The sequence below is a fragment of the Poecilia latipinna genome, unplaced genomic scaffold, assembly GCF_001443285.1.
Source record: "Poecilia latipinna isolate Pla-1442-1.1 unplaced genomic scaffold, P_latipinna-1.0 Scaffold1432, whole genome shotgun sequence".
Taxonomy (NCBI): domain Eukaryota; kingdom Metazoa; phylum Chordata; class Actinopteri; order Cyprinodontiformes; family Poeciliidae; genus Poecilia; species Poecilia latipinna.
The window spans coordinates 107,863-125,921 of NW_015114048.1; the positions used below are offsets into that span (position 1 = coordinate 107,863).

Consider the following 18,059-nt stretch of genomic DNA (forward strand, 5'->3'; position numbering starts at 1 on the left):
TCTTGACATTAGCAAGATCCGGAAAGGATGTTTTTGACACGACGCTCGTTTCTCATCATTAAGTTTAAGGATCTGTGATGGTTTGATGCTCATAGAAGAAGTAACGCAACGTCAACGAAGGAAGCTTAAGAAGTACATGTTTACTTCTTGTAAAGTACATGTTTACATGTACTTCTTGTACATGAAAATGAAATGAGATGTTATTTCATTTCGTGCCATGAAATAACACGAGTCCTCGTGTTATTTCATGAGATTTCAGGTGACTTGCCTGAACATTTCTCATACTAACAGCAAATAAACACAATAAAGAGGTGCCGAGCAGTGGAAATCATATGGACAAATAAAACAATGCATTTTTTAATCAATGTTTATAAAAAGTTTCTTTACTCATTTATGCTCTGTGAGAGTTAAGGCACATGTCTGTCTGCTTACTTACTTAAAAATGGCTTCTTACATCCAATTCAAAATGAGGGATACTTTAGAGGTTTTAAAGCTAAAAGAAAGAAAGTGTTTTTGCTGCACACATATAGTTCACATCAACTACATTCTTACATGAGCACTGCTGTTACATGTGCACAGATAGATCCACACTAAGATCCTTTGACCTACTGCATACCTTCACCGGAATATAGCACCATTGGATTACTTGAATAACCTACATATGTTTGGGCTGTAAATCTCTTATAAAGTAACTGTAAATCCCATCTTTATAAATATCTCCTGCCATAAAGAATTAACCAACAGGCTGAATTGATATGTGAAGCTTCTTCAAAGACCAACATGCAGATATTTAAAAGAATGTCAGATCGGCACACAGTCATGTAAGGAAATTTGACGTTAAATAATCCCGAGAAAAGTTCACATATTGATGCATATTCTAGTTATCTACTGAAAGAAAGTGAATTAACTGCACTTAAAGGACAGAGAGTAACCTTCATTTACTCAATGAGCAAAAAGCATGAAAAAAAATATTTTACAGCTAAGAAAATAGCTAACGTTACCCAATTTCCCTGAAATAGCTTGAGTGAGGAGGCTATTGTAACCATCTACAAGTCTCTGTCATCTGTGAGAGGAAAGTTTTCGCTGCTTTTCACCTTCAGGTAAGATTTTAAGAGGTTTCTTCCATGTCCAGCCCCTGTATTGGTCCTTACTTGTAGGAAAACATTTGGAATTAATACACCTCATTTTATAAAAGGGGTAAGATATCTTATATTTGTCAAAATATATATTTTTACATAATAAACTTGAAATGTGTATTGTTTTTGTATTTTGCCATGTGCCATTTTATTGTATCATTCTGTTAGCAGCTTACTTTCACAAATCAGTGAAACAAAACAGCACCCCCTGGTGGTCACAATCAATAGCATTCCATAATCACAACTGCCCGCTTCAATTAAAGCTATTATTGCTTATAACAAAGGTATTTTCTTTTTCAATATAAATAAATAAATAAATAAATAAATAAATAAATAAATAAATAAATTATTTATTATTGAAACTTAGAAATGCATAAAGTTTTGTAAAATGCAAAATAAAAATCTTAACTGTAGTTATTAACTGTACTATTTCAGTTCAGAAATAGACCATCAAAGCTCACCATTAAATGTTCAATGACCTTCAGTTTTTTTTCCTCTGAAGCCATCATATAGCAGAGCTGTTGATTATGTGTTGCTACTTTTATTTGAAATAAAATATAATTATATTCCAGTAGGATAATCTTATTCTGAATAACTAACAAAAAAACAACATAATTTAATTTGAGTACATTAATTTATTGAGAAAAGACCCCATGTTATAAAAAAAAATTTAACACTAAACTACAAGTGCTGTACTTTAGCCACCAAGGTAACACTTAGTTGAGTACTTGAGGTTAGAGTCTAGAGAGAGGCCTCTTTGTTCTTTCTGCAAACCATTGAAGTCCTGGGCCCTTTGAGGGTTGGAAAGTTGAAGGATAGAGAGTTTTCCCTCTCAACTCAGCTTTCTGAAGACCGGTAGAGTACAGCACCTATCTATCCATCCACTGATCTTCCACTCAATTTTTTCATTCATTTGGGAACAAGACCTCAAGATACTTAAAACTCCTCCACTTGGGGCAGGACCTCTTCTCTTTTTGGTATTCATAGATTCAGATTCTCATCCTGGCCTCTTAACACTTGCCTATAAACTGCTCCAGTGAAAGCTGGAGGTCACGGTCTGATGAAGCCAACAGAACCAGGTCACCTCCAAAAAGCAGAGACGAGATCCTGAGACAACCAAAATGGATTTTCTCAACATCTTGACTGTGCCTAGAAATTAGGTCCATACAAACGTTATGAACAGAATCAGTGACAAAGGGCAACCTCGGCGAAGAAAGACCCAGTGACAATCTTTTTTCTGTTTTCCGCCAGAGGTCAATGTTCTGGTATTTCTAAGAGTTTATGATCCATTGCGCCCTAAAAAAGATTCCGGGGGAGAGAAACAGGCCCACAGGCTCACAAATCTTCCACAGTATCACTCAAGACCCAGTTTGTCATAAAACTCCATGTTTGTGATTGTTGGACAGCATCAGGACTTTTCTAATACTATTTTGTTTATATACTATATAAAATATATAGTTAGTACTAAAATGATAATTATTAATATATTTATTTATGCATTTAATCCAACTTTATTCAGACAAAATGCTGACAAAAATATTTACTCGTTACATGATACTTTTGCACTTGATACTTTGGCGGAATCCATGGATTTTCTTTCTTTGATTCCAGGTGAGAAGCTCCCTAAATAATAACCACTGCGGGAAAGTAACGCCTAGGTCTTCCACTAGGGGTCGGTGTTTCCTCATATTTTCTCTGCCTCCGCAGTGCTGCCAGTCTACCAGGAGAAGTGCGTTTGATTGTTGCAGGGCTCAATGGCGGACAGAGCAGGATAGTCGCGTTAACACCGAGGACAAAAACGTTTCGACTGGGAGATTTGCGGTCCGCCGCCGCCGCCGCGTATCCCCGGGAACATTGACCAAAACGAGCTCTGTTTTGCATTAGGGTGAACTACAAAGCAATCGCAGCTGGTTTCTTCTCGCCTTTTTGTTACGTTAGCTTCCTTGAGTTCCCATCCCGAGCGGAGAAGTTCAACTGTTCATGGTGGCTCACTGAGGGCTGTTAGCTTTGTAAGCAAACCATGGGGGACTCTCTCGAATTGATCGGGAAGCGTCTTATTTTGCTCCTCGACGACAGCAGGCCCGCCAATGGATCAGAGACCGAACAACCTGCCTGGGCCCGGGACTGGCTCCGAGGAACGGTGCGGGCGGTGAGCGTCATCGGCCTGGCCGCTCCGGAGGGCAGCGAAGGAGGGGAGGCGACAACGACAAGCACGGCTGCCGGACTCACAGTCAGTATTTACATTCAAGCGTTTCCGTATTGCGAAGCTAAATATCAGTCATTTTCTAAAATGCACCGTGTGCTAAGCGGGTCAATGTGTATTCCGCTTAGTGGAGCTTGTTGTTACCCACCAGAATCGGGAGATTTATCGTTACCTGCTGCATAAATTTAGATCTTAGCCCGCTGCGTGTTGCAGGCAGAGAGGCGAAGCTAAAATCGAGACCGGGGATTTTCTGGCCTTTGCTTTGTTCGATTTTTCCTAGCTTCTGGATATCTAGCTTCAAGCAATGTTTATGTGTGACCTTGCAGCATTTACTGTTAAACACTTAAGGTCAAGAGTTAAGAGAGGCGTCGAGCACATTGTAGTAAATCGCAGATAATTTCTGTGCAACCATTACAGGCGATCAATTCTGCCCGTCAGCTAATGATAGTCCTCTTGAAGGCCAGAAGAAAGTTCACGCAGGGGCGAACCTGAAATCGCTCCCACCTTGTTTTTTTGACCTAGATTATTTAGTATGACACGGCTTCACCGTCTTATAAGAATCTGAATGAACGACGCTGACATTTTGATTCAACACTGCAGATAGAGCCAATGTTAGGTGGTGGTTGTAGACCAACATGACAGAGGGAAGTCAAACTAATGCTTATCCAGAATCATATAAACAATTGATGGCACTGCTCAAATATAGGATTCAGAAAGTTTATCTTTTAAAAGTGCAAGTTATTTTCTTCAAAAGTATATGCAGGGACGAATGCTGTACCATGACACAGTTTTCTATCAACTTGCTGTACATCTTATGTGATGAACTGCCACTAAAGTTGTTGCCAAAGTTAGTAGTTGGAATAGATGGGGCAGCCACGTTTTCTAAAAAAAATAATGTTAAATTCTTTTAAAAGAGCATTAAAATGACTTTTTAATGACACCACGACGATGTGTGTTGGTTAAAATAAGAAGACTTTAAAGCTGAAATTTTGGAATCTACATCGAGACCGAAGAAACATTACCTTTAAATAAGTTGCTTAATTTCTAAAATATTCACTTAGTTGTTGCCAATAAGGAAAATTTCAACGTTTTTAGTTGTCACAATTGATATCAGGTAGTTGATGTGTAATTATCCTAGTTAGTCAGTCATGTTTGTTGCTGCAGATGATGATGATTTCACCATGAAAAGCAACAACAAAAAGCGTTTAAACAAAAATTATATTCAACTTGCAAACTCCCCTCCCCCCCCCGAATTAAACATTCTAGTTAAATTCTGCGATTTAAGTACAAGTTATTTTGAACTGTTGATTGAATCTGGACCTTATGTGTGCCAGTTTAGCAAGTGCTCATATGACGGATCACTACTGGCAAACATCGACAGACTATTTGATTGAGTTACAAACATCAACAATAAATCCTGACTATGTTAATAACGGAAATGAAAGAAGTACGGTAACATTGTTCGTATGCATGCGTTATTGTTGGAAATTTTGAAAACTGCAACCCAAAATAGCAGCTAAAAAGATGAGGGGGTTTAAGTCACTGTGCAGAAAGAAGCACATTCACCTACCTGGTGATCGGAGAACAAACAGCAACTCGTTTCCACGAAGCGGTGCGGCATGTGTTGGTACGCTATTTTGTGGACTCTTGACTGGGGCAGGTGGGCATAAACCCAAACACCTAATGTGGCATCTTTCTAGTATTAAGGACAAACCTGTTGCAAGCAGAGTTGTGTTTCTGTCTCCCAATGATCAGACTGAGTTGAGTTGCGCCAGTCGCTCCACCCTAACCATACCGACGTCCCAAGGACATGCAACTGAAGGGGACCCAGGAATGCTGCGGTACGAGTCGGTTGCATGGACTGCTTTTCCAATGAAAACAAAGTAGCGTACTGCGCCGAGCCGCACCGCTTAGAGGAAACAAAGCGTAACGTAACGGAGTGTTCCAAAAAGACAAATGTTCAACTTTGATTTTCTACACCTTATGAAGACCCATGTGTAAATGTAAATTGAGTCATACTATCAACGTGCAAAATTGTACATTGATCAGGAGTATAAAAAAAAAAAAAAAAAAAAAAAAAAAAAAGTCTGTCACATTTCGTAAAAATGCTCAAGTGGTGATCGGAATCACAGCGATTTGAAATGTAAGGTCTTTAAAAAAAACAATGAGCAACTAAATTATGTGCAAGATTTGCCTACTGCCTACTGGTGCAGCTGGTAGCACTTTTGCCTTGCAGCACGAAGGTCATGGGTTCGAATCCCAGCCTAGGTACTTTCTGCAAGAAGTTTGCATGGTCTCCTGTGCTTGGTTTCTCTCCTGGTCCTCTGGCTTTCTCCCAGAATCCAAAAAACAGGACTGTTAGATTAATTTGTCTCTCTGAATTGTCCTTAGGGGGGTGAGTGTGTGTGCGCATGGTTGGTTCTCCTGTGTGTCTCTATGTTGCCCTGTGATGAACTGGTGACATGTCCGGTGTGTACCTCGCCTCTCGCCTGATGATCTCTGGAGATGGAGACTGGCCCCTCTGTGACCCTGCAAGAATAAGCGCTTATAGCCAATGGATGGTTACTTATCTCCAAAATATAGTAAAATATTGACCTGCCAGGGGAAATAAACTGATTTGCAACGGATAAGTCAGTAGGTATGAAAAGCTTTGTTTAGAGCTACAGTATGGAAGCAGGTAGGGAATACGAAATGGGTTTAAATATTGGCAAAGAAGCCAACCAATACCAAACATTAAGGACTAAGATTTAGGAAGTTAACCACAATATTGAAATAAGTTCAAGCTACAAACATGTTTTTTTTTTTTTTTTTCTTGCTTTTTTTTGTGTTTTAAATTCATTTTTCAACATCGTAATTTGTGAGTTAAATGACATTTTGATCTAGTTTTGTGTCTCCTCTGCAAAACCTTCTGCTGCCTGTTTTTAAATGATGAATAAATGAATAAAATTAACCCAGGAGGTTGTAAGGCAAAAATGCAAAAATCAGCTTTTACTTAACCTCGACCTATTTGTGACTTGAGATTTGTCCGAATTGCATTGATTTAGCTTTTCTTTTCACCATTAAATCATTTTTAACTCGCAAGCTAGTTACTGTATGCGTTTTCAAAGTACCAAAGAGTTATAGTTCACTAGGAGTCATTCTGGTGGGAAGGTGATTTTTTAAATTTTTTTTGCTTATCTGTTTTCCGCTGTCCTTGTGGCATGTGTACTGATGTAAATCGATCCAGAAATGTTACACTGACTTATAAATTTGTTAGTAATTCCATATCCAAACCCATAATGTAGCAGCTGTAAGTTGTTGGGCCTGTCTTGAATGTTGATCCCAGAGCCCTAATAACTCAGAGCTATTTTTAGTTGGATCCGGTACGGCTTTAAATTTAGTCTTGGTAAAAGATCACAATGCAGCGGGAGGTTCACCAGTCAGGCTGTTCTTGGCTGATACCGAAGATTTAAAGGTTGCCATCGAGGTCTGACCTGCCAGCGTAATAAACTCAGAAATGTGCATAGAGCATGTTGATGCGTTTTAATTCAGCAGGAGTTCTTAGTTTTGATGCATGGATGTGGGGGCCGGGGGGACAAATCTCACTTTTTAGCTTGCCAATTTAACATGAAAACTCTGGTTTCGGCTAGATTGATTGGTGTAACTCTAAACCCAACTATTTCTATCAAAGTGACTGAAGTTAGTGTGCAGATGTTATACAATATAAGAAATGAGGAGGGAGGGAAAAAATAACAAAATGAGTTGCACACTGAAGTCTTGCAGAATATCTTTGCTGGACCATTTTCAAATTTTGTATTGCCAGCTCTCAACTACAGTTTATCAACATCATGACCCAGAAACCCAACACCTCGGGTTAGTGTGGATGTGCACATGTGTCCTCCTAGCTTTCAGAATAATATCAGAAAATCACCACTCTAAAAGTTCCAGTGGAGTTCGACTTGAGGCAGAGCTGACACACATTAAGCATTTACAGTCTTAAATGTCTAGGAGAAATCTTCAAAGGCAAATTGGCACAAAATGGCTACAGCCGAGACGGCAGTTATGCAGGGAATGTGCTTTTCATCAAAAGAAGTTGCATGTAGCATCGATTTTTATTACTCTTCGTCCTTCTAGAAGACGGGCAAAAAGGGGGAGAAAAAAAAAAAGAAGTGAAATTGTTCATCGTTTAGAGACGTCTGAGCCATCACAGATGTCTCTAACCACAAACATTAAGTCTGTTAGAGAATCCATCTTTCGGCTTGCTGAGCCTAAACCACATTAGCGCAAAGTTCTCCATGCGAAGCAAAAACTCACTGCAGGCAATATAACAGACAGAAAAAAAATCTATTTAACTTTGTGGAGAAACGACTGCTCCATCCCATCTGCACTATTTTATCGTTTAGGTTTGTGTAATATGGAAGAGTATCTGTAGAACATGTCTAATCCTTATGAGCTATATCCATCCATTGCTGATTTTGACACATGGGCATAAGCTGACAAGTATAAGAAAATAAAAACACCTGTGAAATTTAGTAGGTTTTATTTATTGTGCAAGTATTGAATGAAAGTGTGTTGACAGAGAGCTCCATAAAGAATTCCCACGTTGGTAGTTTTTTTTCTTTTCTCTCTTCGGTTTGTTGCCGTTTACTGGCAATTTGTTTTTCACGGTCTACGTGCAACGCTAACGAAGCGTGCAGTTTCACCGGATCGGTTTGCATTTGACACCTTTTTAATAAGCAATAAAGAACTGTTTGAAAACCGTTTGTGTTCAGTTTGAATGCTTTTTCGTATTTCAAGCAAACATTTGTTTGACTTGATTTCAAGTAACACAAAAAGTTTGGTACTGTCTCTGAACGAGAGGCCAGTAGCAGGTTCTGAATTTGCAGAACCCGACGAACTCCAGTGTCTGCGCACGTAAGTATTTCCTCGAAAGTGTTGACATCGGCTCTCGTTGACATAGTCGCGTGACAGAAATTGCGTCATTTGGTTTTCTTGCACCCACCATCCCTTTCTCGACACCAGGCCCGTTTCAGACTGTTTCGACAGAGCTCTGTGGGAAGTGTCCTGTGATTGGCCAGAAGTTTATGCAGAAAGTACTAAGACAGCAATGTTGATATTGCTCTTCAACTAGTCTGCTTCCACTGTCCGTCTTTTGTGTCCGTAGATGACATGATAATGAATACTTGGATGAATGTTTGACATGGTGAGGAATTGCACATGTTTGTAGTTATTCAGCGAAGAACTGTACAAAGATGGCAAAAAAAAAACTCCTGGAAATTACAGCGTCAAAGCCGCCTGCAGAAAGGTGGGTTGCTGGGAGGCCGTAACCCCAGATGGCCTGAGCTGTGTATGACAGGTGTGCGCGAATTTGAACGTCCCGTGACCAAACGCTGACTGATGAAGAACGGGAGAGCTTTTGGGGTGAGAAGCTTGGTCAGCCAGGAGGTTCTCAGAGCAGAGCAGCCAGTTGATGTTAGGGTGCCTCCTGGACAACCGCAGTGGTGAGGCGTTTCAAACACATCCCGCCAGGAGGAGACCCAGAGGAAGGCCCAGGACTCACTTGGAGGGACTATGTTTCTTAACCGGCCAGGGAACACGTTGGGATTTCCCCAGAGGATCCGGCCCAAGACGCTGAGCAGAGGGAAGTCTGTGTCTCCCTGCTTAGGCTGCTCCCTCCGCTTCCCGACCCCGAACAAGTGGAAATGGAAATGCACTAAACACAGAATTTAACTCACAGGAGAAATGTAGCGTATTGCTGGTCTTAATTTATCAGATATATTTCTATAATTGACCATTTGTTTCAACATTGACCAATTCGTGTAATGTCGTGTGTGTGTGTGTGTGTGTGTGTGTGTGTGTGTGTGTGTGTGTGTGTGTGTGTGCGCGCATTTCGGTGTCATTTATTTTACCATCGACCTGCAATAGGACTACAGTTGAAAATGAGCTCTTGTGACTAAATCTGGCATAATTACGTAACTGTTTATTAACATATGTTTATTAATATGCACTGCCCCTTATTAAATAACTTCAAATGGGTTTTTTTATGTAATTATCTCTTCCTTTTCCCTCTTTTTTTTTTTAATCTCTGTGGAAATGTTCTTAAATTTGTTCTGGTTTTCTTAATAAGAAACTGAGCGTCGGTCCCTAATATTTGCTTGTCCTTCTCGTTCGCTAACTGCAGGTGTTTCTTGAATTCGAAAACGCATCGCAGCGATGTTCGTGGGTGCAGGTGTACGGCGACGGAGTGAAGGCCGTGTTGGTCGAAGACTCGGTCGTTTGGGTCAGCCCCAGTGACAGTACGAGGGTCAGTGCAGTTCCAGGACCGACGACGCCCTGGCCGGCTCTGGTGAGTGGACAGTTGTGCGTTTCGGATAACGCGACTGCTCAAGAACAGTAATAATGTTGGGCTTTAAAATTCAATAAAACGGACAATTCCTGTGGCCTGTTGTCTGCATGAAGGAGCAGACGTTGTGTGCCTTTTGCAAGTAGCATCTTGCGTAGCGCCTGCACATGGTCACAGGGATTATTAAATAATGAATTACACTTCAGAGTGACGGCTAACTTATTTTACTACTGCATGTTGCAGATGGAAAATCGCAGCACGTGTTCTGTCTCAGGTCACTTTTGCTACAAATTATTCAAATGGGGTCTTGATAAAGCGCTAAACGAGGGCAGTCCATTTGCCATATTGGTGTTGACCCGACTCTTTCTGACCAATGAATGAGTGCTGCTGACGTGTCCTCTGGCTCTGAGCTGAAGGAAAGTTTTCTTTGTTTCTTTGTCGGGCATATTCTGACCCAGTTGCTTTCGTTTTGTTCATAGATTAACAAAAAGAAATCACCTTTCCTTTTTTTTTAATCACTTCTCGAGAAAGCGTGTGTCCGACTTTAAATAGCATCCTTATTTTGAAGAAACTTGGGCTTTTTTGTTTAGTTGTTTTACAACAACTAAAATGTCTTCTCTGGTATAACATTTTGAAGTTTAAGCTTGGAGCCAGCAGCAGTGAGCTGAAGTTTGGTCATGTATATATAATATACACACGTGGTGAGGCCCAGTTAATTTTGTGGTCTGTAATTATTTGCAGCTAATTGAATTTTAACCAGAACCGATATGTCAAAGTTTTTTTTCTTTATATATAGCACATTAATAACCTCAGCTGATCAGAGTCTTTCACAACAATCACATTACAGATATACGATGAAACAAAAAATAAAATTAAGTTTTGTAAATATAATAAGACCATCATAAAATTGGCAGAAAATACAAAAAAAAAAAATCAATAAAAACCATGACAATATTGACCAAATAAGCAGCATTTTGATTTCAAAACCCCTCTTTGCAGCTAAATAATCAAATAAATAGAAATATGAGCTCAACAACACATTTATTGTTTTCAATCTGTTATTTACCATTGAATTGGTGCAAAGTGCTATTACACGCATTCAGCTTTTAAGTGTTTCCGGAACCCCCGATCATTCATGGAACTTATTTTGAAAAAAAAAAAAAAAACAACAACAACATTTCAACGTTGGTGCTGACGTTAGCGTTGGGGACGCCAGCTGTGTTTGCTGCAGCATATTTTGCGTCGGGATGATAATTTTAGGCTTGAAAAGATTCAGTTATTTGCTTAACTTGCACACAACTATAGTTCATTCCAGGATCCCATCAGATTGTCTCTTTGAAGCAAAAATTAACCCCTAAAGGGCCACTTGTCATACGTCACTGTTTGTGGATGTTGCCTTTTGCATCGTATTGCACAAATGTAAAACAAAAAAAACAAAAAAATTGATAACTTCGTTAATTTTTTAGCTTACTAAAATATGTGTCATTGAAATGAACAATCATCTCATTCTGTTGTTTTTACAGCTTTCGTTAGAAGAGAATGACACTTTAAATCGTTTTTCCACCCGCTGGTGGAGTTGGCGCTTGCAAAGACGAAGCAAACTTTGCAACTTGGATCTCAAATTTTTAAGTGTTTTTATAGACATAAATATTTGCTTCCATAAGTAGTGATCGTTCCCTTTTTAGGCTTCAGCACGACCTTGTAGACGAAATGCTCTCTCAAGTCTTATCAGCTGCCCTGACAACAGGAGACACCTTGTCCTGCATGTCTTATAGCCTCAGTTGCTCTCGGTTGCCTTTGTTGTTTCAACACAACGGAAGCATTCACTTGATAACAGTGCTGTTCATTCACAAATGCCAAGTTTTTCAGACTTTTGCAGAAATACCCTCAGTACATCAATGAAAATAAAATAACTGCAGTCTGTGCAAAGAAGGACATCTTGTATAGCCATCAAAGTCTCACAACCTATTAAAACTTCTTTGAAGGGCATCAAGTTTGTAGTTACAGTTAAAATGAGAAGAACTGCATCTAATTTCTTTTTTTTTTTCTTTAGGATTGACAATGAAGGGTTAAAATCAACACTACACATTAACAGTTGAGTTTAGTTGAAGATTATAAAGGAAAAACAATGCAACATGAATCAATAAGCAAGAATCAGGTCTACTATAAGTCACTTAATGCCAACTTGCTAAAGATGTACTGAAAACCAAAGAAATTAAACAAACCGGGTTTATTACACAAGCCAAAATAAGTTATTTTATCGCGTTTCAGGATTTTTACATTGCTTTTACACAAGGGGGAATGGAAAAATGGAACAATGGAAACCAAAAAAAAAAATCCATAAAATCCAGCCATAAAAATCTGCTTTTCTCACCTGACCTGCCGCAATAGATGTTAATCGACGCTTACTTATGCTGCTGCTCACCTCTCTTCAGACGGTCGAGTCACTTTGAAAATAAAACACATCATCCTTAGGACACTATAAAAAAAAAAAATGTTACAAACGGCTAAATAGACGGAGGAAACAGAAACGGGGTCTTGCAGCGCTTTCCTCAAACACGGACGACTTAGTGTAGCGTATGATGTAAACAAAAACATTTATCGCTACCAAATCTAAACTCATGAAAAGTCCCGGTTTTGCCTCGGTTGGGCAAGGCTTTTCTGGTTTTGCTTGCTCTGGATTTTGGTGTTGAGTTTAAAGTGAGAAAAACAAACACCAAATCTGGACTGTCGCTCTGGAATCTTGAGAGACGCAGGTTACACGTCGTCAGCTGGGACCTCAATCGATGTGGTGTGCGTTTCTGTAGAAGTAAAACCGTTTTATGACAGTAACTTAGAAGGTCAAACAAACTGATTTATTTTTAATAAACGAGTTTAGTTTCAGAGAGCAACGTTGGCAAGCTAACGAATGGAGCAACTGAAGTGCAGCAGAAAACAGAAATGTTTTCTCTCTACTTCACGTCTTGCTACGAAGCAGAGCAGATGGCAATTATTTTTTTAAAAGCCACTTTCAAATCAGTGTTTTTTTTTTTCTTAACCACCAAATATTACAATATCTCTATAGATTATGACCAGATTTTTCCAGTTAAGTCAATTTCCATCTCATTTTTTTTCCAAACAGATGACATTTTTAATAAATGAAGGTGTTGAAAGTTGAAAGCAGGTTTAAAATTCAGTTTATGTTGACCGTTTTCTGGCTTATGTTTGAGCAGTGAGGATTTTCTAAGTGCTTCTTTCTCTTCTTGTGCAGGCTTTCCGCTCGCTGGTGGACAGAGTGGGTTTGGGATCCCTGGTTCCCGTGGAGTACTTTGGAACAAAGAATTTTGAGTTTTTGCCAGATGACAAAGCTTTCCAGAGATTTGAGGTGAGCATTTCTTGTATTGTGATCTGGAATTGATGGGGTAGAAACAAGGGAAGTTACATTAAACCTTTTTTTTTTTTTTCTTCAATTAATGGTTGATTACAAAATGTTGTTTTTCAGCATGTACTACTATTAAAGCTGTGACTTGCTAATATAACTGGAGGATAAAAACCGTTTAAGTGTTCCATAACTAACTAACTGTGTTTGTGCAGGCTGATAAGGACATGAGACACCCCGTGCTGTTGGAGCAACCGTCTCTGCTGTCCGCCTTCTCCAGCTGGCACACCGACTTTAAACTGCAGGAGATCTTCAGGAAGGGTAGGATTCAAACTCGCGCTCGATGTGGCCTCCGGGTCGTTCCGTCTGAACAGCGGAGCGATAACGTTTGGGCACAAATATAAAAAGGATTTGGCCCGGTTGCGATGCGTTTATTATGACGCGTTACAGGACCTTGTTTGGAGGGGCTGGTAATTATTCTCAACTTTCTAAATGTTGCTCTCGTTAAATTCTTTTGTGAAACGAGGGGCCGTTTTGTTTAATTTAATCTTCGGCAGTTGTCCTAGTCTCCACTCGCGTTGCTTATTGGTTTCGTTTCCAGAAAAACAAAATAAGCAAAATCACTTTAAATTCCTTTTACTGGCAGGACTGACTGTGTGCTTAGCTTTTTCCATTAGTTAGTGCGTTATTAGGTTTATAAAAATGCTGGTTATGTTTGTCATTAGACTCAGTGAAGCCCATTAGAGGTAATTTGCATATTGAGCTGTTGGTCTGAGCTGCACAAATCCTTTGAACGCTTGGAATGTCCTGCGTAGCAGAGAAAGCCTTTTTTATAGTCTAAAAGGCTCTTCGGGATCTAGGCCTACACGTTTCATTGTTGGCAATTAAGGAAATATTTTTGACTACAGACTGAGGGTGAATGAAATGGGGAAAAAATACAATCATATCATTTTAAATTGAAAGCACCAATTTATCATAATTTATGTGAGTAAAAACTACGTTTCTGCTCGTTTTCTGTTTCAAAATCCCACTTTTCCCAGACTCTGGTTTCCAGGTTTGATAAAAAATTGTGGACTTTTGAGTGCAAACCATAGTTGGGTTTTATTGTATGCATGGTTCACAAATCATTAAACGAGCCAGTGCTTTGTTGGTTTAATGGATAGCAGGGAGGGCTGAGGGTTCTTTCACAACTTCTTTGGCCAATTTAGTGCATCTATGTTTTAGAGTCTAGGACTGAAAAATCCTAAACTAAATACAGATTCTTCAAGGCACATCTGAGGTTATTGTTGTTGAATTTACATGTTTTCTATGGGATCTAAATGAAATCAATTTAAAAGGTGTCAAAACCTTGTCCTACTTTTTTAATCTTTAGATGAGTCGGTATTTATTGGTGGGCAGAGCATCAGCTAAAGTTATGAGGTGACATATTGACTATAAAAGATATCCTCACTATATGAATTGGGGTGAAAAACATAATTAAAAAAAAGTTTTTATGTTGTTTTAGATTTTTATTTTATGGATAATTGTATTGCAAAAAAGTCTATAGATGATTTTTCTAAACATTTGCTTTCACGTACTAAATTGGGCAAATGATTAAATCAAACTATGTAGAAATATTAATTAACAGCATCATGCAGTTAACAACATTTCTGCAGGGGATTTGTTCAATTTGGACAACCTGTACATGATTGACTCCTTACACCAGATCTCAGACGTCGGAGCCACGCTGAAATCTAAAAGTTAAACTCCCTCCTCCCGACTCAAACAACATGCTGTCACACCACATAAACCTGCCCAGAATGGAAAGGAAAATAAAACTGAGCATGCACAAGAGACATGAGCAGCAACAGACACAATCTGCCTCACAAAAGATAAGCCTTTTTCCTCTGACCTCCCTCATCTCCCCTCCCCAACGATAAAATAAAAATAAAACATGCTCCGTGACTGCAGCACTTTAATGACATTGCATAATTGATTTTGGAGATGGTGCAGTGGCATTTTATTTTATTTTATTTTTTATTTAAATGCATGTTCTACTACAACTCAGTCGGCTAGCAGTTTGTTCATCAGCCCATTTGTAAAACTGCTGATTACTGGATAAAGTTGGATCTCGTATCGGATCGAAAGAAGCTAACGATTAACTCCCTACAAGACTAAATTCAGATTCTTGTAAATTATTGCACAGAAAGAAATGGTGTTTGTTCTCAGCCATGGCAGCTGGAAGGAGTAGCAGGTTCACACGAACTTCACTAGTGACGAATGTGAAACACGAGCACTGAGGAAGTTCAACAAGCAGCAGTACGGCCAGGTGCTCCGACTTAATCGCTTCAATTATTTGTCATCTCTATTTAAAAGTTTTTTTTTTCACACAAACCAGTACTTTTCAGATGTTATTTTTGCTTTAATGAAAGATTTTCTTTTGGGATTTGCTAAAAACGGTTGAGGTTTCTGTGATGAAGACCAGTAATGTTAGTGTCAGTAGTTAGTCTGAAGCCTTGCATGCGTTTAAATGAGCTTCTCACCAACGCCTCGTGCAGAATGCAGAACCAGTCGGGCTACTTGTTGGACACACAAAAAAAAAAATTGCCATTCCTGTTAAACACATTTGAGGTTTTCATTCAGGGCACAAAAATGCTAGTGTTTCTTTGTCTTCAGCAGAAATTGGAAATTTATTTTCATTCCGTTTCTTTTTCTGTTTTAATCACTGAACATTTAATCACACTGCAAAACTTGAGAATCATGTGTTGGTTTCATAGAAACATTCAAAGTAACTAAAAAAAAAAAAAAATGGCAAAATGGCATGCGAAGGAGTTTTGTAGAGTAAAACTAACCTTCTCTCCTGAATTCATTGTTGTTTCATTTTTATCTCGTCGTTCTTGTCAGGCTCGTTCACCATCCAAGGACGCAGAGTCCGCGTGTACCAGCCCGAGTTTGAAGATTGCTGGGCTTTTGGACACGTCTCGCAGCACGACCCCATCTCGCACGTTATGGAGATTACGCTGGATAAGGTAACGCACCTGAACACGTTCACGGTAAAGCCGGTTTTAAATTCTTTGTAATTCAGGTTTTCTCTGTTGTTGTTTTAAATTTTTCTGATTAAGATTTATCGATGTCTTTTGGTCGCGCTCAGCAAGACAGAGTAGAAAAATACAATTAGTTCATTTAAGCTGTTAAAACCGAAGCCATTCATAGCTTCAACAATCATTGCAACACAAAATGTTTTCTGTCGGCCATAGTTTGGATCTGCAGGATTGTTTGCTTGTTACACGATCCACATTTTTACTAAACTTAGTGAATCTCATTGAACTCTGCAAATCCTTTAGTTTACAGAGGACACCAAAATGGCGCTAAAATGAGTCCAAATCATCAACCCTCCACCACCGTGCCTGACCGTTGTTTGTGGTGATATGATAGTTGCTTTCTATAAAAGTTTGCTTCAGACTATGGACAAACATTTCTCTTGCGGTCTTTGTCTGTTCAAAACATGTTGTTGCCTCAGTCCTGTTGTTTGTTCAAATGCGCCTTTGATTGTCTTTCAGTACTTTTTTTTTTTCTTTCTGTCATAAACTGAACCTTTTAACCGATAGGTGTGCCATTGAGAGGTAAATCACGTATAGAATAGTTTTTCCAAACTGATATTTATGAAAAACCGAATATAATTATTACCTTTCAATCAAAACGGTTAGCATTGCAGCTGAAAGAAAAAAGATAGAAAATTCTTCAAACTCAAACTATTTGTGTTTTGACATAAAGAATTGTCATAAGTGAGCCTTGTGTTTTAGGGTATGTTTAGTTTTAAGCCTTTGATTTCTTGTAAGGACTCTTGAGAACAAGCCTGACTCCAGCCAGACTGTCTGCTGGGGGTTAATTTGCAAAAGGATCTCACACTGTTTTCTTCCCCTGCAGGGAAAAGAGAAGCAGATGGTAGATCCTCGTGTGATACATGTCATGCTAGCAGAAGAGGAGGTAAGTTTGTCATTAGTGTTATTGGGAAGCTTTTCTACGGCATGAAGTCGGCTCTGCTTTCGCTTCTTCTTTGTACGGAGTGCTGCCTCTGCCATATATGTTATTTTTTTGCATAAAGTTTTAAACTTGTGTTTTGCATGTTTTTTTTATTTATTTGCTTCTTGGGTCTGTTCCAAAATTTGAACAAAATACTTTTATATATCTTTCTCTTAATGCTCTCTCTCTATAATTTTTTTTTTACTTTGTGTATGTGGACAAAAATACCCATATTGTGGTCGGTTTACTGAATCCAGTTTTGCCAGGTGAAGAACTAAATGTCCCCGTTGTGTCCCTCTCAGCCTGGTAACAATGGACAACGAAGGAAGGACAGCGAAGCACTGAAGGGAGACGGACGCAGACGCAGGACTGCCTCAGAGGACGGCGACGACTTGAACTTGAAACGGTTTAAAGGAGCAGGAAACTCCGAAGCAGGTACTCAAAACTGCGGGGACTCCAGCAAGGCTGCGGAGGAAGGCGTTGGGATCTGGGCCGGAGACTCTGAGAGAGTCAGCAGCTCCACCAAAAACGGAAACCCCTCAGAGGGAACCTCTCCTCCAGGAAGCGTGTCCTCTCCCAACACAAACTCCTCGGTTCACTTGGACCACCCGAATGCTCCTTCGCCTCTGTATCCCGCCCTCGTCAAAGAAAACGGGCGCCTGTTCTCTCCGCAGGGAGCGGCGGACTCCACCAGCGGCATTTCTCACCCGCCCAACCCTCCCCCTCTCAAGCCGGCCCCTTCCCCTTTCTCAACCACATCTTTTCCCTCACTGGGGCAAATGCCAGTCCTGGTCCATGGTGCTCCAGCCCCAAAGGCTTCTCCGTCCCCCCAGCCGGACCGAGAGGATGCCCCCCAGTCGGCTTTCTCTCAATCAGCTGCTCTCGTCTCCCCGGGGCCCGTCACCATTTCTTGGGCGCAGGACAGCAGACCCAGCGTTTCTCTATCTTCGTCGATGGGGTTCAGTTCTAAAGCTCCCACCTGGGGAGGCCAGACAGAGGTAAGCGGCTCCATGAGGTTAATGCTGGCTGTACGGTTGC

The 18,059-nt window shown here is 39.8% G+C and overlaps 1 protein-coding gene across 5 annotated transcripts in view; it reads left to right on the top strand.

The window, feature by feature from the left end:
• Positions 1–2,854: 2,854 nt before the first annotated feature.
• Positions 2,855–18,059, top strand: part of kdm3b (lysine (K)-specific demethylase 3B) — a 36,441-nt gene continuing 21,236 nt past the window's right edge. For 3 of the 5 annotated variants that reach the window (XM_015057040.1, XM_015057043.1, XM_015057041.1), the window contains exons 1-7: positions 2,855–3,366; positions 9,500–9,664; positions 12,912–13,025; positions 13,235–13,340; positions 15,903–16,027; positions 16,926–16,985; positions 17,324–18,019. In XM_015057040.1, coding sequence (XP_014912526.1) covers positions 3,157–3,366; positions 9,500–9,664; positions 12,912–13,025; positions 13,235–13,340; positions 15,903–16,027; positions 16,926–16,985; positions 17,324–18,019 — 1,476 coding nt within the window. In that variant the 5' untranslated portion in view covers positions 2,855–3,156. The remainder of the gene's footprint in view (positions 3,367–9,499; positions 9,665–12,911; positions 13,026–13,234; positions 13,341–15,902; positions 16,028–16,925; positions 16,986–17,323; positions 18,020–18,059) is intronic. The other 2 variants (XM_015057042.1, XM_015057044.1) reach the window with 1 other exon arrangement.